The following is a 26,643-nucleotide window of genomic DNA, read 5'->3' on the forward strand; positions in this document are numbered from 1 at the left end:
ACAGATCTCTATCTCCTCCTCTTCCTGCCTAACCCATACTTCACCTGGTGGGGCTCATCCCCACTGACCTCTGGGGATGCCTAATCTATCATCCCCATTCTTCTACCTGTTTAGCACAGTCTTCAGTCTCTGTCCCACCCTACTCTCTAACTTGTTTATAGAGTTGTCGCTAATAAGCTCCCAAGAGGGGAAGTGGTTATAGCCACCAAAACTGCACCAGGAAGTTATACCAGAACCTGGAAATCATCAATTGACAACATATTAGACCACATCTTCCTACCTCAAACTGAACCCCAGACTGAGGAACAGAGAAACTCTATGAAGAAAACTCCTCTTATTGTACCACGGCAGTTGAGGCCCCCTTTACAATTATGGAGCTGAGCATAGCAGCAGCAAACATTAAAAACAGGAAAGCCCCCTGGTGACGACATGATTGAACCAGAGATGCTCAAAAATGCAGTAGAGAAGATACCAGACATCATTCTAAATCTCTTCAATCGCTGTCTTTCAGAAGGCTATTACCCTAATAAGTGGAAAACAGCAAGAATAAGACTTATACTTAAGAATCCAACCAAACCCCAGGATAAGCCAACGTCGTACAGACCCATAGCTTTGCTTTCTACCTTGAGCAAACTTTTTGAGCGGCTTCTAATTACCATAGATTAGAGACTCACTTCCAGTAAGCGAACATGATGTCGCCGAACCAGTTCGGCTTCAGAAGAGGACGCTCAGCGGCAGACGCTTTGGAAAACATAATTGAGGCAGCAAAAAACTGCGACGTGAAGTATTTTCTCCTCATATCAATAGACTTTGCTGGCGCTTTTGATTCTCTCTGGTGGCCCGGAATCCTGGCCAGACTTCGGCACGCCCAAATTCCAGGCAACCTTTTCTGCTGCCTTAGATCATACTTGGATGACAGAAGGATTACAGTGACTGCTCCTTTGCCACTCTCTCCAGGCAGGTCCACAGAGGCTGCCCCCAAGGGATCAGTTCTGGGGCCCCTTCTGTGGACTCTTGTGCTGGATGAGTTCCTCAATATGGAAATCCCTAATATATGAACACAGGCATACGCCGATGATCTTATACTGATGCTGCAGGCTAATAGCAGGACACAGCTGGAGACCCATTCAAATCAGGCCATTTCTGTTCTGCAAGGATGGGCAAATAGAAATCTACTGAACATCTCACCAGAAAAAACACATTCAATACTCCTCAAGGGCTCCCTTGATCCCAGGAGGCCTCCCCAGATCAAGATAAATGGAACAACCATTAAACTCCAAACAGAAGTCAAGTATCTTGGTGTTATCCTCGATAGACACCTCAACTTCACACCGCATCTTAGTTACCTCAGAGTAAAATTCAGGAAATATTCCGGCCTATTCGCTAGAGTTACACACAGAGACTGGGGTCTGAAGAAGAGGGCACTCACCATCCTCTACAAGACATTCTTCATCCCGGCACTGGCTTATGCAGCGGGAGCTTGGTATGCTAAGGCAAGCACTGCTGTTAACAGGAGGAAATTGGAAACCATCCATTGAATAATTCTCCTCACAACAACCAGAGCATGCTGCACGGTGAGCACCCACGCTCTCCAGGTCCTTGCGGGATGTCTCCCTCTGGACTTAGAGATTGTCGGCCGTGGGCTGCTGCACCAAAACGCCAAAGGAAGGGTAATCACACATTTGGGATACACTACGGACCCAACTCTGACTAGACCACAGGAAAAAAGACGTCTTACAGACCACATGAGAACAGTGTGGCAGAATCAATGGAATGACTCCACAAAAGGCCGCATAACTAGAAGCTTCATACCAGACATTGGACTTGTTTACCCTATTTCCCCGACCTGGTACTCTCCTGGACTTCATACCACTTACCTGCTGACAGGGCATGGCTCCTTCAGGAAGAAGTTACACGATTTTGGAATCTCGGACATAGCGCAGTGTAGATGCGGACAAGAAGAAACTTGGGAGCACCTGCTCTATGAATGTAATATATATGAAGACCTCCGTGGCCTGCTGTTTACCAAAATACGCTCCATCCTTAGAAATCAGGAGGACATAGTGCTGCAGGAAGAAGAAAACTATAAGGCTTTGAGGCTTTTCGCTCAAAATCTCTTTGCGAGGCAAAGAGCACTCCCACCACCCTGAAACAATGGTGACCCAGATCCGATACCTTTCTGGGCCTGCTTTATCTCCTTTTCCCGGTGGGGGGACACCCCTGTCTCCCCCTCTCCCTGCAAAACCCACTTTCCCTCTGGTGTGGCATGGACATGCCCACTGAACATTTGGGGGCCACCTCCTCTATCGGTCCCTTTCTTCCTTTTCTATCCTCCAGCCTTCCTTCTCCCCACCCAAATCTGTCTACCTTCACAGCGCACAGCCCCACACGTCAAAATTGTAACTACACCAAAATTGCTTGCCCGAACCTTTTCAGCCAAAAAATAAAACTCATCCAGCGTACAATCCATTCTCGCTCTTAAGGCAAATCTCTATGACCAAACAAAGCACTAACAGCGATTAAAGCAATGTCTTTTTTTTCTTTTTTCTTTATATAGGTCCTAGCCATTGAAATCTGAGGAAAGTAGGTGGCAGGACCTGCCAGAGTACTGATTGCTTATTGGTAACACCTGGCTAGCCTCCACGTGGCGCGGTATGGGCAACGTCGAGTCCCATCAGGGGCCCGATGGCCAATAAGCCAGATGAACAATGGGCACAACAGACTACACTATACACGATTCATACACTTTAAATCTCTGGCTTGACAGGGTACTGTCACTCGATACAGAGAACACCGCGGAGATGGGAGCAATCCCAGGAGCCGCTAGACCCTTAACATACCAAATACCTACTCTCTAACTAAACCGACCGAATACACCCTTAACAATGCAACCAAATTCTAATCAATGTCTAAATTCAAATGCTTTCTTGTAAACCTCTTTCAGCCTTTCCAAAGTTTAGTGTTCACCCCCCCCCCCCCTATTAATAGGCCTTGGCCACTGAAATTCTCGGAAATTAGGTAGCGTGACCTGCCAGAGTATTAGTCCAAATTACTCAGTGTACGATTCCTTGCATTTCAAAGTTCATACTTGTGCATATGTCCATTCTGATATTCCCTGTCAGAGACAGTAATTTGGAATCTCCTCTTTTTGATCTTCTCAGGCTTAAAATCTCTTTCCCACATTCTGTAAAATTCATCTGTTGCTTATATCATTCTTCCACCTCCACTAATCAAGTGGAATTCTTTGAAACTTGACTTTCCCCAGTCCAACTTTCTTAACAGTGAAGTAATTTTCCTTGGTGATTTAAATTCACAACTTCAGCTGGCTTCTTTTTTTTTTTTTTTTTTTTTTTTTTTGAGGCTTTTGTAACGGATTTTTGAAACGCTTTTGTCACGGATCTGTAACGAGATATTGAGGCTTTTTGCAATTACTAATGACCTCGCACAGATTGTTCATTTATCTACCAGAATACCAGACAATCCTAACCACCCTGCCAACATGTTTGATTTTTTTCTCACAAACAACCCTTCTAAGTAGATGGTCGAGGTGAGCGGTCCTCTAAGCATCTCAGATCACAACTTGGTGATGGTCTCTTCTCCAATGGTGCTTTTCACTCATGGTCATTCTCAACATCATGTTGTTTGGCACTGTAAGAATGCAAAAATGGGATGATTTAAACATTCCTATTCTTCTTTTCCTTTGTCAAATTACTATTTCAAATCTTCTCATGTTAACATTTGCTCAGATTGTGTCAGTGAAATTATTCTTGTAGGGATGGAATCCGTTATTCTACACCCCACCTTAAAATGTCATCCTTTATTTAAACATTGGTTTTCCAATAAATGTGCTAAGGCTGTTCAAGAGAAAAATGTTGCACATATTAATTGGCTTGTTTCCAAATCTCCAGGTTCATTTTCTGCCTACACCAAAGCTCGTAACAATTTTAAAGTAGTTATTAACCATTTCAAACTAGATATTGAACAGGCTAAAAGTAGAATACTTTCTAATCATCCAAATGGTAGTAGAGTATTCCAGTCATTTGCCAAAGCTATTTGCCACAATTTTGCCCATCTCTGTTCCCACCTCTGTCACAACAAGATGGTTCTATTACCACTTCAGGCAATAGAACCATCTTGTTGTGGTTCTAGAAAAATGAAGCTGACCTGCTAGCATCCTACTTTTCTTCCAACTAGTGTATTGATGATCTTAGTAAGTCACCTCCCACTATGGGCATCTCCGTGGCCAGGTGGGCAGGAGCAGCAGTGCGTAGCACACGCTTCTTGATTAGACCGAGGTTTGAGCCCATGCCCACCAAATACGGAGGATGCAGAAAGGTCAGGGAATGACCACCGCATAACCCCCCCTGGAGCAATATGGCCTTAGTTGCTAATGCTCCTAAAAACCAAATAACAAACAAACAATAACCTCCCACTATTCACAGTACACTCCATTGAATGGCTTTTGTGGTCTTCCATCGGAAGGATTTCTCCACTTGTTCTCAAAACCTGTGTTCCTGAACTTATTCCTGTTCTGTGTCACCTTTTTTCACTTTCTTATTCCAAAGGTGTTTTTTCTTCTGCTTGGAAATTTGCTCATATCCAGCCAGTTCCTAAAAAGGGTGACAGATCTCTCCCATCCAATTATTGTCCCATTGCGATTACTTCTACTCTTATTAGTAATGGAAAAATCATTAATAATTTAAAGTAATGGAGAAATCAATTAACTGCCAACTGAAACTGTCTCGAAACCTTCCACCTGATCAATGATTGCCAGTATAGATTCCATCAGTATTGATCCACTGGTTATATTCTGGCTTATGTTACCCACCTATGATTAATAAATAGAGTTGTGATGCTCAATAAGTTCTACGTGTATATTAATTTATAGAAAATTAAGAGAAATATACCTCAATATTTTGCATATAACACTTCAGTGCGATACTCTCCTGAATTTAACTGAACACAAAACCACCTCTAAAGACTTCTCTCACCCAAAGACATACCAATGATTCAACACATCTAGAATCGTTAGTTAAGGTTCCCCAACCCAACCCACATCAAACCACCAAACATGCAACCATGAGTGAAAGAAGTCATTATGTCCAATAATAAAATCAAACGAAGAATAATTATGACATATGATAATTAAAATAATTTGAAATAATTTAAAGCAATTTAAAATGACTTTTTTCCTGAAGCGAACGGGCTTTTTGGCAATGAGTTGAAAAGCCCATCAGCTTCAGGAAGATCACAGTACAGAAGAAACATGAAGTGTGTGTACCGGAATTTTAAAATATATAGAGATCATTTGATATCACATTAATGAAATTTTTGTGTAATTTAATTTCCAGAGTTTGTGATTAATAATTTTGTGTAATTATGTTGAATACTAAGTATTTTTGCTTTGTTAATTTAAAAACAGTGAGCATTTGATAATGACATGAAAAGTCAATTCCGACGGAACTGCTCAAGACAACGCGAACTGGGGAATCATGTTTCATCCTCAGATCCATAGTGCAATGCGGCAAGCTTTGATAAGATGAATGCAATCACTGCAAGAAATGTTATATACCAGATCGTTTTTCTGTGTCGAAAATGGAGAAAGGATTGAATGATTGTTTAGTGCAGTATGATTTCAGTTTGGGCCTAGCCACAATTTTAAATTCTGTATCTTTAAAAAGCCTGTTGAGTTGTTTGTGCCATTGTGCAATGCATGGAATGGAAATAAAATATTTCTTGGTGTTTACTGTTTTTATTTATAGTTCTATGTAACCTATTATTTTTTTGAGTTTTGATTTGGTTTATAGTAGTAAGAGGATAACCTCTGTTTAAGAATTTGTTGGTTTATATCTGTATCTCAGAGATTAAAGATAGCTCAGACATCAAATATTTATAAGCGTTAAGAAATTGGTTAAAAATAATTGACCTTTTGTAGGTAAACGGACAGTAACTGTTATAAAGAAGGAACATACCAGTATTAGTAAGTTTTCGATAGAAATTAAATTGAATTCTATTCCTATCATGGGTGAGTGTAAAGTTTAGGAAATTTAAGATTTCGTTTTGGTGTTTTCTATTTCTAATGTAAAATTCAGACTAGGATGGATATTATTAAATTAATGTAAAATACCTTGAATAGTACTAGTATCAGTGATAGAGAGAGAGAGAGAGAGAGAGAGAGAGAGAGAGAGAGAGAGAGAGAGAGAGAGAGAGAGAGAGAGAGAGAGAGAGAGAGAGAGAGAGAGAGAGAACACTGTCCAAGTACCTCTTATAATATCTAATATGCGATAGAAAAAGTGTCAAATGTATGCATTCAATCGTAGAAAGGTAAATCTCTGACATTAAACCACTAAAATTCAAGCCCATAGGCAAACCAAAAGTTTGTTTGCTGTTACAAAACAAAAATTTGGCTTCAGTTTACCTCTTACAGATTGGAAATCAGGGACAGGCAAAACACGATGGGGAAACAAATTTTTGAGATATCTGGATAACGCTTATTTATTCTGTGTCAGAGAAGGTGAAGGGACACTTTAACCACAAGACTATAAAATCAGTAGCATCCAAAAATATTTCTGTGGCCAAGAGAAAATGGGGTGGGGCTTCAATTTGCAGGGACTATAATGGATTTTGGTATCTCTTGGGCTCTATTAACTGGAAAGACAACTGCTAAAGTGCTGGTTATGAGTTTATTTTGGGAACTGTTCAAAGAAGCACCAGTACATTTGTTTCAGAGGAGAAATTTTACAAAAGGAAAATGCCGAAGTAGATGACCAGGGGATTAAAGATTTAATTAAGAAAAAAAAAGAACAAAGGACTCTTACAGACTCATGCAAGATACTCTTTTATATGAGTATTATAAGTGCATTTGTAACAAAACCGCTGATGGGGTGAGGCAGGCAAAAGCCGAGTATGAAAAATCATTAGCAAATAAAGCTAAAAATGGAGACAAAGTGTGTCCTTTTCATACGTGAATACAAAATGGAAGAGTGAATCAGATAGGTCCTTTACTTGAATGAACTGGAAAATCATAGAAAGTGGAAAAGGTAGAGAGGTGCCAAAGCCCAGCAGAAGTGGAAAATTAATTGAATAAGTACTTTGCAATGATCTTTACAGTTTTTAGTAACAAAGACCATTCGAACCACAGATCTGTAACGAGGAGTTAGAGACTGCTGTAAATAAAGTGATGTATCATAAAAAGCATGGGGGGTGATTGCTGAGGCCAAGCAAAAGTAAGGCTACAGCAATGTATGGTATATATCCTGTTGTATTAAAAAAAAATTACATGTGAGTGCATCATCCAGTTGAGGACATTGATATCAGTAGGGAAATTCTCCAGTCCAGGGAATTTTCCTGGCCTGGAGAAACTCAACTCCCCAGTCTACAAAGGAGGTGCAAAAGACATGACTAGCAACTAGAGATCAGTGAGTTTGACTTCAGTGGTAGGTTAGATTATGGAGTCTCTTATTAAGGATATAATACAGGTGACCCCCGCTTAACACTGATAGTTTGTTCCTGAAAAACAGAGCACTAAGTGAGCACCATATTCCCGTAATGTAACATGTATTTGTGAGTTGCGGTCTATGCCATAGGATATTTTCTAATCAATAAACAGTAGCGAAAAGATACACAAATGTTGGTAAAAATATTTAATATTAAAAATTTATACATAGAAAATATTCTCCATTACATACGTATATAATTATGTGGTAAGTAACCACATTATGTATCAAAATTAAACTTAAAATGCTAATTAAAATCATGAATTTATTAATCCAATGGCCCTGGGCTGCCAAGTTTTCATTAACTTCGGTCAATTTTGGGTTGTACTTTGGCTGTCTTTGTAGTAAACTAAAAGGGGTTTTACTTTAAAATCCCCACAGCATTACCACCCAACAATACAGTCAACCAAACATTTGTTGCTTTATAGTCTGCCATGTTTTTTTTTAATTCTTTCGATATGAAACTTCTTTTAGGCATTCATTTCCAAAAAAGTCCTGTTTCATCTACGTTAAAAACTTGTTGAGAAGTTTAACACCACTCTTCAATAATTTTTAAAGTTCATCGAAAGTTTCAGCTCCTTGATCTGCACCACTTGCGGCTTCTCCCTGGATTTTAAATCTATCTTACCAGCCCTTACTAGCTTTAAATGGTTCCAATTTTTTTTTTTTTTTTTTTTTAAGGTGAGCTTTCTTCAGATCATCATATAGGCTAATCACTTTTTCTTTAATAATATAGTGAATTCCGGTTATTTGGGCCACCGGTTAATTGGGGCAGCCGTTTATTTGGGGCAAATCTTAAAAAACAGAAACTAATCGAGAAAATAGCCAGGGTTTACTTCGCTTAATTGGGACAGCATGCCGTTTAATCGGGGCAGGAGGCCGCAGCACTGGAGATTACCCTACGATTGTCTCCGACGGTGCCATGTGGTTCAGTCGAAATTCTGGAGGTCACAACCATAAAACAATTAGCAGTCACCTGTTTATTGGGCTTCTCTGTTAGTGAAATCTATCATAAACGGACAGTAAACTCAATCTTACTGAATTTGCGATAATACCTACAGCTGGAATTCTGTGGGTTATTATGGTGAAATGTGTTTACACTTCTATGAAATCTTCAATCATATAAAAAAATTAATTTTCAGATCTTCTCTTCATTCCTATTTTTAAAGCTTTGTAACTCGCTACTCGGTTCTCACTTGCACGTACTTTATTGCAATTTGTGTGTGCTGTGTTCTTTGTTATTGATTGCTTATCTTTTTACTGTTTTAAATTTTAACCCCCCCTGGCATGACCACCAAGTCAGAGGACTTTACAATAAATCATGAATAGGATCATTAAACATATTTAGTAGACATGGGCATGAATCATGGCCCATTCAAAATGTGAGTACTACTGTGCACTTTCCCCCTGACCACTCACTCAGCTACATCAAGCCTAATTTGACTTTATACTGTGATAAACCATTGTCCGTGCTACCTGCTGTTCTTGCACTGTGAAGTTTTTGATGCAGTTTGGATCCTTGGTATGAACTAGTTCGAAGATATCAGAGCCCTTTTTACTTTCACTGACATGTAATAAATAACAATCATCCACACAGTTGGATGGTTGCTGTTTCCACACTTTCTTTCCAGTTTACAATTTCCAATCTGCATGAGGTACACTGAAGTTGCCCACAATGATACAGAGTTGCTTGATTTGTCTAAAGAGAGTTTTGTCATACTCCTCAGGATCATTTGACCTGTAACTTGTCCTCACTATCATCTTCATCCAACAATCAACATCCATCTGAACTTGATATGAGTCTGGGAACAGCCCAATTGCTTTCAGAGGATTTTTGGTGAGAAGTATTACCACTCCCTACCTTTGGTCTTTCCATTCTCTTCTGAACACATTGTTTTATCATAATAAAATTTTTTATCTCTGGACACCATGAAGGGAATTAATAAAAGATCCATTAGCCTTATTATATCAGATAATAAATCAAATGAAAAGCTCAAAATTTAAATTTTCTCTCGAGTATCATTTAATTCATTTATGATACTAGAGATTTAGTACTAAATTTTGATCATTTTTAAATTCAGAATTTAATTTTGTATCTTTTTGCTTTTAGAACTCTGATACATCTCATAAGCCACTTAAAACAAGTTTTTTTTCTGTGGTCTCTGACTGTCAGTGGTTTTTATACCTAGTTCATAGTTTCTTTCTGTGCATAAAGTAATTAGGGATGATACACAAGTGCTCTTTCCTAGAGAGTACTTATGTGTGATCCATAATTACCTTATGCACAGAAAGAAACACTAAAATTGGCATAGCATTTATAATGTATAGTTTTTTTTGTTATATATATTTTTTAATATTTTAAGTGGAACAAAATAGATTTGTAGTTTATTTTAAAGTTCCGAAAATGTGACATTACACGATTTTCATATAATTAACAGCTTTTAAGAAATGGGAATTAAAAATAATTTTGTATTGTAAATATTATGATACTGATTATCCAAATTGGAATTAATCTGTATGTTAGATTTGATGAATAAACAAAAACCCCAAAAAGGAAGCCAGTCATCATCATCTACATCAGAAAATCATCATATGACTTGTTCCAGCATCATTCCTCCCAACCAGTATAATATCAATAATTCCCAAGATCTCATTTATAAATTTACAACAGAAGGATACACAACCACAGGACATTAATTTGATATAGAGTCAGTGTTTACTATTATCTCTCTGGAAGAGGGAAAAATCATATGGAAGACTGCTGCACAAATTGGAGCAGTGTCGCATTGGAGGCAAACTGCTGCTATGGATAAAGGGATGGTTGAGGGGAAGAAGACAGAGCAGTAATCAATCGACACTGCTCATCGTGGACTAATGTTATTAGTGGAGTCCCTTGGGGCTCAGTGTTGGGTCCATTATTGTTTTCTGTATTTATAAATGATACTGATGATGGTATATCAAGCTTAATGTCCAAGTTTGCAGACGATACAAGGGTTGGCAGGGTTGTTAAGGACACTATTGACGCTATGCTGCTGCAACAGGATCTGGAAAGGTTGAGCAGATGGGCTGAGAGGTGACATATGAAGTTCAACGTTGACAAATGTAAAGTACTACATATGGGAAACGGCAACCCCCCAGAGCAACGTATCAACTCTGTGGTACTACACTGACAGTGGTAGAGAATGAAAGGGACTTGGGGGTGGTTGTGCAGGCAGATATGAAGTTCTCTGAGCAGTGCAGACGGGTTGCAAGAGTAGCTCATGGAGTATTGTCAATGATATACAGGAATTTTTCCAGCAGGGATAAGGAGGTGATTATTCCCTTGTATAAGGCAATGGTCAGGCCACACATTGAGTACTGTATACAGGTCTGGAGGCCTCAGTTCAAGAAAGATGTAGAGCTGCTGGAACAAGTACAGAGAAGGGCAACAAGATTCGTGAATTGAATAAAGGGTTGCTCTTAAGAAGAAAGGCTTAAGTTTTACAAATTACAGTGTCTGGAGACTAGGCACCGGCGAGGTGGTCTGAAGCCTTGAATGGTTTGAGCATGCTCAATGCTGATGGGATTCTTCCTCTTGCTCAGAATAATCACCTGAGAGGGCATAAATTCAGATTGAGGAAAGACAGATGTAGGATAGATGTGCAGAAATTTGCCTTTAGCCAGTGGGTAGTTGGTTGGTGGAACAGACTTCCATCCCTTGTTGTGGAAGTTGATAGCCTAAATAAATTTAAGGCTCAGCTGGACAGGTATTTCGAACGAACGGAGGGATGAAATGGAAGTGGGGTTGTTTTTTTTTTTTTTGGCTGATGCTGCATAAGCTTGCTTTCTTGCATCATATGCCTCTACTAATGTAGAGGTAAATCTGTTTGAAGAAAATTGTAGAAGCAACCTCCATATAAGATACATAAAACCCACTGTTATTAAGGCAAACACTGAACTGTATATCAAATCAATATCCTGAGGTTGTATATCCACCTGTTATACTTTATAATGAGATGCTGGGATAAGAAATCTTGGATCCCATTAACCTTTCAGTGAGAACACTTCAAATTCCAAGATTTCTACTTCCAAAGGTCTGGGCTCAGCATGGGAACCTTTTCACAGATAGCAAAGATTTGTAGATTTTTAGCAAAGATTTTCTTCCAAAAACTGAACTATTTCCATAGCAATGTCAAGTTCAAAATAGAGTTGGATGAAATCAGCCATTCCCATTTTTGGATATAAATCTATCCAGAACACAACACCATACACAGATCCATTTAAATAAAACCCCTAGGGTAGGTTTTTTTTTTTTTGGCTGATGCTGTATAAGCTTGCTTTCTGCCATCATATGCCTCTACTAATGCTAATACTAATCTACAGTCCCTCCCTATTTGTTTTTGAAAGAGTAAATGTTTTCGCACTGTAAAGACAAGAACACAAAATTCTATATTCTCTCAAGATGGATGCTACCCTGGAGGAAGCAACATGTATAATTTCAAATTTCGTACACTACAAAGCACACCAGATTTGAAACAAATTTAAAAACGGAAGTTAACTAACAGTATCATTTTTTTTTCTTTTTATAATAATTTATATTTTTTGATAATAAGCTGAAATTATACATGTGCATTTAAAATTTCACACACTAAAGTCTTTTAAACTAAAAAAGAGAAGAGATTAAGAGTGATTTTTATATTTTATGCCTAAAACTGTTTTTTTTTTTTTTTTTACATTTTCTTAACATTTAATAATTAGAATTGATTTTGTCTGAAAATAAAAGGCATAAAACACACAGCATGTGTTTTAAAAATTTGATTTTTTTTAAATTAAAATTTAAGAAATTGATACAATAAATATTGCAATCATTAAGAAATTATTATTATTATCAGCCATATGGTGCAAGGAAGCCTGAGGCTTATGCTGCAATAGCCAAAAAAAATTTTTTTCTGAGTTACCCTGAGAGAGAGAGAGAGAGAGAGAGAGAGAGAGAAATTATTATTATTATCAGCCATATGGTGCAAGGAAGCCTGAGGCTTATGCTGCAATAGCCAAAAAAAATTTTTTTCTGAGTTACCCTGAGAGAGAGAGAGAGAGAGAGAGAGAGAGAGAAGCAGAAGGGAATCATCAAGAAAGAGAAGAAAAACTACTTTTTTTGCTACACCTTGGGGTGCAGCTGCCTCCAGCTTAACTATTTTGGCAGTTTTCTAGTAGTCAGATGATGTATCCAGCATCCTCTATAAGGCATAGTTATCGGGGCAGTGACATTTTATGAAATGCATCATACTTCTCAATTTGGAAAGTGAGATCTATTCAACAGCATTTCAATAAGTGGCAACATTTTAATAATCAAATAAATTGGTGTGTGAGAGAGAGAGAGAGAGAGAGAGAGAGAGAGAGAGAGAGAGATGAAAACTCTAATAAGAGACTTGTCTTTCTCAGGTACATAATTATAAAAAGGAATGAAACAGTTCTACTATTCTACATGGATTTGTATTTTTCACTTTCTTCTAAGTCACCTTATAGGCCTATATTCATATTCTGTGCCTTAGGTGAAATAGCTGCTGAACATAGATGTTCATGACAGATATTTCATATTAAATGAAATATCTTCCATCAACATCTATCTTCTGCCTATACAAGAAATCCTTAAAATTTCATTTAATAATGCAAAATAGTACCTCAGAATACATTATTAGTCTTTTAGAAATCCTGGTCTTCAGAATTTTACACAATTACTTCTGACGAAATCCTTCCTGAAAAATAAAAGTGATCAATAAAATAACTAAAAACATTTAACACAAAGTTTCCTACTAGAACAATTTAAAATTATTCAAATTAAAGTTGCATAAGCATTGGTATATTCCATGGTATGGCAGATTTGAGATTTTTACAGAGTGGTCAATTCTTCAGAGGTAAAGTAATGCTGACAGCAAAAGAGAAAACTAAGTTTTTAGATGTAGATGTAGTTTTTAGATGCATATCACAAATGCTCTTGGCATGAGCATTTGTGATATGCTCATGCCAAGAGAGATTAGAAGTCAGGTAAATCCCTGATAGAGGTATGCAATCTCTTGTAGAAATCTGAGTGTCATCAAAGATAAGCACAGGAGCTGCAGACTCCTTTATGCAAGATATAAAACAGGACTGAGTTTTAGAAAGTAATTAAGTTATCTTTAAGTTAATCTTGAAATTAAGTTATCTTTAAGTTAATCTCGAAATTAAGTTATCTTTGCCCAATCGAGAATTACCTGGAGATCAGCATTTAAGGAATTGGGAGCGGATATTTCAGAGGTTGAAGGTATTTGTGCAGGGCAAGGTTTATCAAACTGAAAGGTGGGAAGCAGTGTGTGCTATCATCAGCAAAACTATGGATAGGATTTCCAGTCAATGGAAGGTCATTAATACTGAGAAAATAGAAAGAGAAAAAAGGTGGAAGAAAAAACTGAACCTTGGGTAACACCAGCATTAGTGGAGAAGCTGGAAAGCAGAGAGCCATCTACCTCCACTGGCAGTGAGTGGTCAGAGATTAAAGTAAGGAGGCAATAGAACCACAAATTTTAAAATATATAGAAGTGCAGATGGGAAAAGGTTGCAGTCAATAGCTTTGGCAAGAGGGCAGAATGTTCAACTACCATATGGACAGGAAGCAAATTTCCTACACTTTGTCTGTTCAAAATCTAATTCAGGTTGATTAATAACTGCTTTACAATGCTGTAAGCTTTAGTGTAGGCAGAAAATGAACCTGGAGATTTCGATGTGAGTCAATTGCAATATGTAACATTCTTATCTGAACAAATAGAAAATTTATTGGAAAAGCAAGATTCGGATAAAGGATGAGATTTTAAGGTGGAGTATGGAATAAAGGATTTCATCCTTATAATTTCACTTACACTGTCTGAGCAAACAATGGCATCAAAAGATTTCAAACAATAATCCAATAAACCAAGGATAAGAAGAATAGAAATCTTGCAAATCATCTCACTTTGCTTTCTTGTAATGGCAGACAACATGAAGCTGACAATGAACATGAGATAAAGAGACAATCACTAAGTTGCAATCTGAGGTGCCTAGATGACCAACTACCATACATTGAAACACTTTGAAAGGTTGTTTGTGAGAAAAAGATCAAGATTCTTGGGTGTGTACATAGAATTGTTTGGTATTCTGGTAGGTAAACAATCTGTGCACAGTCATTAGCATTTGCAAAAGTCTCAGCACCTTGAGCAACTGGGTCTATGTGACTGGAAAACTAAAGCCAGCTGGAGTCGTAATTATTAAAATCACCAAGGAAAATTACCTTACTGTTAAGGAAGTTGGACTGTAGAAAGTAGAGTTTCAAAGAAGGGAAGTGAAAGAGTTACAAGTGATCAGTGGAATTAGATGAACAAGAGAGGCAATAGATGAATTTGAAAGAATGGCATAAAGCGATTTTAAGCCAAAGAAATTCAAAAAGAGGAGATTCCAAATTACTCAGTCTTTGACAGAGAATATCAGAGTAGACACCACAAGTACCAACTTTGAAGTGAAAAGACTCATGCAGTGATAGTCAGGACAACTGAGATGGAGAGTGGTTCAGGCAACCAATATTTGGAGTTCTATCAGAAAAAGTAAGTGGGGCTTGGCAAACCGTAAGTGGCAATGGACATCATTATGATTGGCAATGAGACCACCTATATTTGTGAAATGAATGAGAAGTGTTTGGGACATTTAGATCTTTTCGCAGATAAGTCTGTTCTATTACTTTGACTATTCATGCACACACAGCAATAATATTAGCATTAGTAGAGGCATAGGAATGAGTCACTATATCTCATATACCTTTGGTAATCGTTATTTTTAATATGATCAAAGGCTGTTTCTATCGCATGCACCTCTTCAATATAAATGCTAGTTTCTTGTGGGATCTTATTGGATAATGTTTTGTGAAAAAATACAGTAGCAGATCCCACATAACATTCTGACTTTGAGCCATCTGCATAGACTGGCAGAAAGTCGGAATGTGATGCAAAGAGTTGCTGGTAGACAGATAGTGGCATAATTGCCTTCTCCCAGATCTTAAGGGAGGTCATAAGTTGGAAGATGGGCAAGCTAGGGTGGAAAGAATTGCCTTGGGCAATGTTGTAATTACAGTAATGGTGGGTAGATAATCATTCTGATGTATTTCTTGATTATTTTGGGATCTTTAATGTGCAACAGATTTTGTTTTGTTGTCCAATGAAGACTCGAAGCCCATGAGGCAAGTTTATCCAGCTGTGTATTAAAACGAAGTTTGGTGTCAAACATTACACCTAAGTCAGAATGTGAAGTAACAACAGGGATTTCGGTGTTACCAAAAGTGGGAGCAATCACAGAAGGATTGGTCTTCAGAGAGAACATCATTATCTTGGTCTTCCCAGGTTTGATTGTTAGGCCAAAGTGTTGTAGAAAGGATGCAATTTCCAAAAGACTATTATTAATGTGGTTAGTGGTCATGATGAGGTTGGGACTGGACCCGATTGGGGTAAGAATCTTAGGTCATCTGTGTAGGAGATGATTTTTTGGTTATTCCAACATCAGTGGGGCAATTGCTGTGAACAATCCAGAGAGGATCCCCCCCCCTGTGGTATTCCAGCGGTAACAGTCCTCCAATACCCTCTTCCTCCAGTGTCAAGTCGCAACAACCTCTTGTTAAGAAGAGCAGATAGAAAGCACAGCATATCTCCCTTGATGTTATATTATGATCATAAAAACCACAAAAGAGAAGGGCCATTCACAGCATCAAATGCAGCCTCAATATCTATGTAAGTTATGGCAAGTTAGTAATTGCTCTTGAATGCTGGTAGTATGGCATTTGTGGTTGCGAGGTTTGTAGTCGTCGATCGCTGTGAGAGAGCATGGTGAATCTGGGGAGGCTTATCTGAGAGTATTTGTTTGATGAGGACTGGTAGCAGCATTTTTTCCAATAAGTTCAGAAGTTATTGTTGTTGTTATTTTGGTTTTTAGGAGCATTAGCAACTAAGGCCATATTGCTCCGGGGATATGTGGTGGTCATTCCCGACGTTTCTGCATCCTCCGTATTTGGTAGTCACAAGCTCGAACCCCTGTCTAATCAAGAAGCTTGTGCTACGCACTGCTGCTCCTGCCCACCTGGCTACGGAGGTGCCAGTTCAGAAGTGTTGAAGCTTTAGAGATTGGACAGTAATGTTTAACTAGCGATAGGTTATGGATCTTGGGTACAGGCCTCACAGTATAGCTGTTCCACTCAACTGGAAAGGAGGCAGGTCTTCAGGATGTCATTGTAGATAGATAGCAGTAGTTGAATAATAAAAGGGATGAGGCACTTAACGGTGAATTGGGGAACATTATCAGCTCCCACAACAGCAGTGGGAGCCAATGAGTTCATAGCTTTTATAAGTTGAGGTGAAGTGAAATTATAGCTGTGAAGGATATCCAGATAAGAAATGTGGTCTGGCATGTCAAGTTTTGGGGCAGCACACTTGATGGTTGAATTTCATAATATAAGTCCATCCATTGTTAAGGATCAACAAGGATTTTGTTGCGAAGGCACCTATGACAATAGGGAATTTTTCCCATATGAAGCTGAGCATGGAAGAAATTAGCAATTACTGATGATTTTTGTCTGTTGAAATGGGCCTGTGCTTTTGAGTATGAAATTTGATCACCAACATCTTTTGTCTCCTTCCAAATTATGTGCAGTTGTTTCAGTTGAAAAGCTGCATTGAGGTCCTGTTCCACCATGCCTTCAAGTGCAGCGTGATTTTAACCTTCTTGGAGGCAATAAAGTTTGCAACAGTATTAATCCAGTTCGTGAGAATGGTTGTTGCAAGCATGACCTCGCATGCTGCCAATGAAAGACTTAAATGAACAAATAATTAACCATTTTGGCAATTATTTAAAGTAATCACTCATCAAACCCAGAATCATGTGGAATAAAAGGTGCTAGTATTAAATTTGGATATTTGGTGAATTACATGTAATAAGTTGATGGATAGCTCTTACATGAGACAGAAGACCAGCAGCACTGATAAAGAAAATGAATGCTACCTACTCAGAGCATTGAAGGAAACATTTTAAACCAAAAATGAAGGAAATAAGCAGTGATTATGTAGTTATTTTAAGTGATATAACAGGTCAAGTGCCAGTTAATTAATTGACATATTACATAAAGCTAATTTACCATTTTTACACAATACGGCAATATTTTAAGAGAATGCATTCTTGATATAAATGAAATATTATGTATTACTCATTATGTGATCTAAGACAGTGGTGCGCAAACTATGGGGCGAAAGGTCGTGGGATAAATTAAAGGAATTGCAGAAATTTTTAAATAAAATTAGTTTTTGTGTACGTGAAAGCCAAAAAGCCTGTTGTTGAAGTTACTTTTTCAATACTTTAGGTGTAGAGACCTTTGCTACTCGAACGAAGTCTGAGATACGAATGAACCGTATTACTACTCTTTTTTAGGGTTGTTATTTGGGTTTTTAGGAGCATTAGCAACTAAGGCCATATTGCTCCGGGGATATGCGGTGGTCATTCCCTGACCTTTCTGCATCCTCCATACTTGGTAGGCACGGGCTCAAACCACAGCCTAATCAAGAAGCTGTGTGCTACGCACTGCTGCTCCTGCCCACCTTGCTACGGAAATGAATTTTTTTAGGGTAGTTTCAAGTGTGATACAGGTGGTTTTCTTACTTATTGTCCTTGTGGATAATACAGCTTAATTTGCTCACTGGCTATGGACACAGAAACCAGCTGACTAGTGTAACTTCTCAGTATGTATTAATACTTCTCAGTATTACTCAATTGCTGAACCGTAATCCCACTAGCTCGTGCATCCTACAGCAGAAATTGCATTAAGGCCAGAGGTGCAAGTATGCTGTGGCAGTAAATAGCAAGTCTGTTGCACGCACGCTTTATTCTGCTTCGTAATTCGGTACTTTCACATCAACTTGGATGTGTTTTCGTTCTTCTGCTACGTTTTATATTATGGCTGTGTTTTTAAGAAGAAAAAAATATACATTTTATATATTTTACCATGGACAATTGGGGAATCAAAACAAAACAGTCGAGGTGTGACAACAATAATGTTGCTACAGATGCACCAGAAGTTGAAAGGGTAAGAAATATATCTTGTGAAAATTTGGACACTGTTATTTCAAGTGTAGTGCAACCAACGATTTCTAGTAGAGAGCCATCATATTCCAAATAAAAAGAATTAAAAAAGAATAGAAAATATCAATAAGAATTTATGAGTACGGCTTTACTTATAGATTTGTTTATGATGAGCAACGTTCTGTGTGCGTAATGTGTTACGAAACACTGGCTAATGAAAGCATGAAACCTATTAAATTAAAAAGACACTTACATACGAAACATCCAGAGATAATGAAAAAACTGAATTCTCGTTCAAAAGACACGCCGACGGCATACAAGGTCTGAAATTTTTCATAAAGAAACACTGCAGTTCCTTGTAAAGCTTTAAGAGCATCATTGGAAGTTTCATATTTAATAGGAAAAAATTTGAAATTGCATACTATTGCTGAATCTCTTGTTCTCCCTTCTGTAATAAAAAATGATTTCAATTTATGCATGTAGAAAAGTATGGCAACGATTTAAATACCATTCCTCTATCCAGAGACAGTTATTGCAAACAACATAAAATCCAATTTATTAAATTGATTGAGAGAAAGTCCAATTTTTGCAATACAGTTAGATTAATTCACAGATCAATTTATTGTATATGAGAGATACTGCTACAAGGGAGATATTTTAGAGAATTTTCTATTTTGCAAAGCTTTGGAAAGAAGAACAACAGGCGAGAAGATTTTTAATGCTATAAATATTTTCTTTCAAACAAATACTGCCTAAAGTGGAACAACTGCTTTGCAATTTGCACTGAGGGTGCAGCTGCATTAACAGGATAAAATACAAGTTTTAAAAGGCAAAATAAAGGAAATTGCTCCAAATATAGTTTTGGATCATTGCATTATTCAGTACATAGGGAAGCATTAGTAGCAAAGGAAATGCAAACAGATTTGCACAAAGTTTTGAAAGATGCGATAAGTCTGATCAACTTTATTTAAAAAAGTAGAAGCTTAAATAGCAAACTTTTCACAATGCTTTGTAATGAAATTTCAAAGGATGAAACTTTCTTTTATATATGAAAGTGAGGTGGTTGTCCAGTGGTAAAGCGTTACGTCTTTTTGACCTCACACGAAGTTTTATTGTTTTTATCAGATAAAAATCAGAACCTTGCTCAATTGTTTACAAATCAAAAATGGCTTAGAAATCTTAGTTCCTTTGCTGATATATTTGAAAAACTTATCAGGAAAGGAAGATTTAAATTAAAGTCTTCAAGGACAGGGAACAAATATATTAATACTCAGTGATAAAATAGAAACTTTTAAAGGGAAGCTTAATCTTTGGGAAACTGAATTTGAGTGTAATAATACTGAAATGGTCCCATGCTTTTCTGATTTTGTTATAATAGTGACATTTTACAATTTAGGGATATCATTTCCACCCACCTAGCAATGCTAATTAAGAATTTTTCCATATGATTTAATGTATCTCCAGAAAAAAAGTTGTATTGGGTTCATGATCCCTTTGCTTTTTATGTCCCGAAATTACCATGCAACAAAAGGAAGATCTTATTGACTTGTCCGTCGAAGCATTACATGCTCTTTTCAAGACTACTCTTGGGGAAAATTTTTGCTTTCTTTTCAAGACGCGTATCCAGAATTATCGAAAATGGCAATACAAACATTGCTACCTTTCAGGTCTACATATTTATGTGAGGTTTGTTTCTCAAAATTAACAGCTATAAAAACAAAAAAGTATTCCGGCTTGGTCTAGAAGATGACATGAGATTAGTAATTTCAAACATTGCGCCAAATATAGACCAAATATTACCGGTTATCCAGGCTTGGTTTTGTTTTGTTATTGATAATTTTTTATTGTTTTGTAATCTTAATTGAAGAATAAGAATTTCATTTGTTGTTTTTTGTGTATTCAATTAAAATACTAAATGATTATTTTAATGTTTAAATTGAAATGGAAACAATTTTTTTATTCCTTTCTCAGTACTCGAATAAAATTTTGTACTACATAATTTATAAAATACCATTTTTTTTCTCTAAAAATCTAGTCATCCTACCTCGGGGTTTACAATGAGGGGTCGCATCAATTTTATATTTAATAAAAGGGGTCGCAATCGAAATAAGTTTGCACGCCACTGATCTAAGACCACTATTTAATGCTTTTCCTTTTAGAAATAAAAATTATCTTCATTTATTTCACATACAGTTCATTAAAGAGCACTTAAACAAGCATATTCAGTAAGCTTATATACACAGTTTAATTGGATAAAATTGTGCTCCTACAGACTAACATTTCAGCTAACAAAATATATTATTTCATTCCTAGATGCCAATTACACAAAATAACACAAAACTGGCGGCAGAGGTAATGTGCTAATTCTTTTAATCATTGTATACAATAAAATTCATTTACTTAAATCACAAAATAATTTTAGAGATTTTGAAAGATGGAACATACATTTTATAGTTGTGCCCTCTGGTTCTTATATCAATCACCAGTCAGAACATTCCTCCATTCATTTTATTAATCCCCAGGGCTTTAAACACTTCAAGCAAACATGTCCAGGTAGGTATGGTAACTCTAACCAAAGGCCATATGTCCTCCTCATGCAAGAATGATTATTTTGTGATGATGCAGATGAATTTCTGATTCAAACTGGTTCCATAATCTGTCACAATCATTACCCTAAAGATCTTTACCTAACAGCTGGATCTGCTGAATCCTCCAGCTTTATTAACGATAGTGATCAAGGCACAATACTTCACAAAAAAAACAAAAAAAAAAAAAAACCGGTTAATTTATGCAGATGGGCTAAAAAAATGGCAACTGAGATTTCACATGGATGAGTTGCATTTGGTAGCAACAATTCCAGAATAACATACTATTTGAGTGGCACCAACTCAAGGTAGTGGGAAAAGACCTAGGAGTAACTGCACGGAGTGGCATGAAGTTCTCAGAGTACAAAAAATATTTGCTAGGTCAGCTTATGGGGTTTATCAATGATATTAGTATTAAAATTGCATAAGGGTGTAAGGAATCAAAGTTCTATTACATCTGCAAAAAAATTTAAAAAAAAAAAAAAAAAAAAAAAAAAAAAACTCATTATTCCCATCAAAAAGTGCCTATTCAATTCCTCCTTGAATTTTGCCAAACTCTTTCCCTTGGTCAACTTATTCCTTGCACTATAATTAACATTCCCCAACATGCTACCAGTAGGTAAAATTTACAAGATCTAGTTTATTGTTCCTCCCCTAAGATTTTATAGTTGTGCCCTCTGGTTCTTATATCAATCACCAGTGAAAACATTGCTCCATTTATTTTATTACAGGTCTTTAAGCACTTCAATCAAATACCTCCCACCACAAAGCATCTAGTCGAAAACTACACATTTTCTAAACCACTTCTTCACAGAGATAATGCTCTGTGCTCCTGAACAATCTAGCTGGCTTTCTTTACACAACTTCTCCAGAAGGTTTATCTTTGTTCAGATGCAGCCTGAAAACCTGGATACTATATTGTGTGTAATCTGACCATCTTAGAGAGAAGATGCGATCTCCTCTGTACTTGTAAAATTACAATAAATTATTGATAGAATACCATAAGAGCTTCCTTGTACTCGGGGAAAGTCCCCATGGACTGGAGGTGTGCAAATCTATTGCCAGTTCACAAAGGTGGGGGGGGGGGGTCAAAAGGTGACACAAGTAACTATAGACCTGTCAGTTTAACTTGTGTTACAGGGAAAATAATGGAGCCACTGGTTAAAGAAGCATTGCAGGATCATCTAGACAAGACTACAGTAATAGTTAAGACACAGCATGGGTTTGTTAAAGGGAGGACTTGTCTGACCAATTTGATTGGATATTATGATGTGGTCACAAAGGAACTGAATCAAAAATAATTTTGATATCATATACTTGGATTTCAGGAAAGCTTTTGATACTGTTGCACATGGAAGACTGCTGTACAAATTGGAGAGGTAGGCATTAAGGGTAATTTGCTACAATGGATAAAGAGATGGTTGAGTAGGAAATGACAGAGTGGTAATCAATGGACACTGCTCTTCATGGACAAATGTTATTAGTGGAGTTCCCCAGGGTTCGGTGCTGGTCCCATTGTTGATTTGTGTATTCATCAATGATATTGATGAAGGTATATCAGGATTAATGTCCAGGTTTGCAGATGGTACCAAGGTTGGCAGGGTTGTTAATGACAGTAAAGACAGTGTGCTACTCCAACTGGATCTATATAAATTGGGCAAATAGGCTGAGAAGGGGCAACTGAAGTTTAACATTGACAAATGCTGTTGTTGTTATTTGGTTTTTAGGAGCATTAGCAACTAAGGCCATATTGCTCCGGGGATATGCGGTGGTCATTCCCTGACCTTTCCGTATCCTCCATATTTGGTGGCTCATGGGCTTGAACCCCGGTCTAATCAAGAAGCATGTGCTACGCACTACTGCTCCTGCCCACCTGGTTACGGAGGCGCCACTTGACAAATGCAAAGTACTGCATATGGGTAGCAATAGCCCAAGAGAAACATACCAACTGTGGGGTACTACACTCAGGGAAGTGGAAAATGAAAAAGACCTGGGGATAACTGTGCAGTCAAATATTAAGTTTTCTGAGCAGTGCAGATGTGCTGCCAGGGCAAGTCATGGAGTCTTATCAATGATATATAGGAATTTTGCTAGAAGGGACAGGAAGGTGATTACAAGGCAATGGTCAGGCCACACCTGGAGTACTGTGTAAGGTCAGGAGGTCTCATTTTAGGAAGGATGTAGAGTTGCTAGAATGAGTACAAAGAAGGGCAACAAGATTTGTGAGGGAAACAAAGGGGTGCTCTTACCAAGAAACGCTTAAGTTCTGCAAATTGCAGTGCCTGGAGAGTAGGCACCTGCGAGGTGATCTGGTTGAGGTGTATAAAGCCTTGAATGGGTTGAGCAAGCTGCATGTTGATGGGATTCTTCTTCTTGCTCAGATTAAGAACCTGAGGGGCATAGATTAAAATTGAGAAAAGACAGCTGTAGAACAGATGTGCTGAAATTTACCTTTAGCCAGTGGGTAGTTGATTGGTGGAACAGACTTCCATCTTTTATTGTGGAAGTTCATAGCCTAAATAAATTTAAGGCTGTGCTGGACAGGTATTTGGAATGAATGATGGGGTGAAATGGGAGGGTTTTTTTTTTTTTTTTTTGGCTGATGCTCCATAAGCTTGCTTTCTTGCATCGTATGCCTCTACTAATGCTAATGTGCTGCCCTACTTAGTGCCTATTTGTACTGCATATTGAACTTCATGTCTTTCTGTATACAGGAAATTTTGCTAACAAGGACAAAGACCCAATGATCCATTGTATAAAGCAATGGTTGTACTACATCTCCAGTACTGCGTACATGTTTGGAAGTTTCACTTTAGGAAGAATGTAGACCTGTTGGAATGGGTGCAGTGAAGAATAACAAGAAAATGAGACAAAAATTTGTATTCTTGCCATAAAAAGCTTGAATTCTGTAAATTATAGAATCTGGAAACCAGTCATCTGCAGTCCTGAATGATATGTTTCAAGGCTTTAAATTGATTGGGAAACTAAATGTTGATGGCATCGCTAGTGTTTCTCAGATGACACACATACAAGGGTACATAAAATTAAACTGGAAAAGAATGGTTGCAGGCTCACATCTGGTGAGTATGGGCTTGGCAAACCCAGGGTCCTGAGCTGGATATCATCATTCTTCTCTTTCTTGGTGATGCCTCTCTCTCTCTCTCTCTCTCTCACACACACACACACACACACACACAGGGGGTAACTCGGGAATTTTTTTTTTTTTTTTTTTTGGCTGGTGCAGCATAAGCCTCAGGCTTCCTTGTACCATGTGGCTAATAATAATAATAATAAAAATGCACAAAAATTTGGTTTCACCAGAGTAATTGATTTTTGGAATAAACTTCCCCTTGGTATAGTTGCATGAGTGGTTTGAATAAATTTAAAGGACTGAACAATTTATTATAATCATCTGTTAGTGATCAATGGGAATGGCCACAATAACATGAACATTACAGCTGTTAATGTAATAATCAAATCTGACAAACTGATGATGGTTTACCCAACTGCAGAATGGCCTATGACATTTTCAATGTGAAACTGTAGTATGGAAGAGAGTCAGCAAATGGATCACAAAAAAAAAAAAAAAAAATATGACAGACAAATGAAAGTGCCAAATTGAAAAAAACACATTTCAACAATTTGGAACTCTACCTTTGTTCTTGAATGGTTTGACTAATAATGGCACATAACTTTATCAAAGAAACAAAACAAGCATCAATGCAATGAAAGTAAACATTATCACTTGCACAAAAGCAATTTTAAAGAGTTCCACCAGTCAGAGCCATGCCGAGATGAGCGAGGTTCTTGCCTCAGGTTAAAAGCTGAAAGGGATGCCAAAAGAAAGATTAAATAATTGCCAAAGTTGGCATCATTAACAGTAGGGTGCAATTTTCCATTCTTGCCTCAGGTACTAAAATGGCTCGGCACAGCCACCAGTGATAAAAGTGATGGCCACCAACAAAAGGGTGTGCTGCAGATTTGTTAACAAGGGGCCTGCTCAAAAGGAAATTCAGTTAAGCATCATCCTCAGTTAAAACAGTATGCAACATTTTATCAAACTACTTTTAACAAGGGTGTGGATAATCTCCAAGAATTTAAGAAAATACTACACAAGCACTCCTCCAACACACCCATAACACCATCTTTGGGACCATAAAGGTGTTCGACTTGTTTTCTACACCCTAGTACAATTATAAACTCCATATGTTACTGCAAATCAATGGAAATGGTGAAGACCAAGATATACAAAAGAGAGAGAGAGAGATAGCTCAAGATAAGGAAGATCTTTAAGGCAATGCACCCTCCCTAATACACAGCTGAATTTAAATCAAACTTACATAATTTCCAGTGTAAAACCAAGCCTTTATCCTCATACAGCAAACTTGGCTCCATTAAAACATCAACAATTTGGTCTGCATCAAAGGCATCTTGAAAACCAATGTAACCAATGTTTCACATGGTCACAGCAGTCAGTGACTGTTTTACAAAACAAGGTACAAACCAAACTCATATTACAGGAGCATCCAAGTTTTCCACTAGGCTGGTATAAGTACCACTTACACCTTATAGGGTGATTATGCTCAGAAGTAATGTAACTATGTGCTACTTGTTTAATGCAATCAAGAAGCAAGGCTTAAGTGTGATGTAAACATAATATTTCTGCCTGTATCCTCTTTGTACCTTGCTGGTGTATACATATTCAACCTTCCTGAAATTATATCAATTAAGTATCAATCATTGGACATTCTGATGCTGTTTTTCTGTCGTTATTTCTCTGCTAATTGCATTTCAAGTGTCGCAAAGCAATGACGCTCGAGACGGTTTGGTCCATCAAAATAACACGAAGGGTATTTAAGGATTTTTACGTGTAAACTATCAGACAGCTAGATAATGTGTACTCGTGCCATACATGGCAATGCGAAGAGTTGGGGTTAGTCCCATCCCCCTGAACAATTACCACTCATGTTGCCTCGTGCAGGAGTAATTACCAATATTTTCATTGGATCCACTGGCCTCAAAATGAATTCTGGGCTGCCAAGAATTATTCCCTTGAGTTAGGTTTGGTTAAACTTACATAAAAAAAAAAAAAAAAAAAAACTCACCTGCGAAACGGATTCTAAGCGTAAATTAAATTTAACTGAACGAACATGGTTCCTTCAATATAATGTTTATGCTCAGAATACACTGTTCCAAATAAAACTCCAGCTTACCGTTTTCCGATAATCAGTTCTGCCTTTTGCAGCTGATTCACTTGAATGCAATTCTTATCAAGAATAACATTCAAAAAAATAACACGCAAATTTTCTATCCAGAGCTTCGAAGCTCCGCACACCACACCACCTGAGTACACCTCTTTCTAACAGGATAGACCATTTCCGTCAAAACACGACAACAGCAACAATACGCGAAGACACATGACTTGAGTTTCCTGCCCTCTGGTGTTACCAAAAAATGATTTTGCA

The 26,643-nt window shown here is 37.6% G+C and overlaps 1 protein-coding gene across 1 annotated transcript in view; it reads right to left on the reverse strand.

Moving 5' to 3' along the window:
- Positions 1–26,363, reverse strand: part of Aldh-III (Aldehyde dehydrogenase type III) — a 260,715-nt gene extending 234,352 nt beyond the window's left edge. Inside the window, 2 exon segments of the mRNA XM_090371122.1 lie at positions 13,157–13,231; positions 26,284–26,363. Coding sequence (XP_090227248.1) covers positions 13,157–13,168 — 12 coding nt within the window. The 5' untranslated portion in view covers positions 13,169–13,231; positions 26,284–26,363.
- Positions 26,364–26,643: the final 280 nt, after the last annotated feature.

Source organism: Mastigoproctus giganteus, chromosome 4 (genome assembly GCF_048544385.1).
Source record: "Mastigoproctus giganteus isolate SK-2022 chromosome 4, ASM4854438v1, whole genome shotgun sequence".
In the NCBI taxonomy this organism is placed as follows: Eukaryota; Metazoa; Arthropoda; class Arachnida; order Uropygi; family Thelyphonidae; genus Mastigoproctus; species Mastigoproctus giganteus.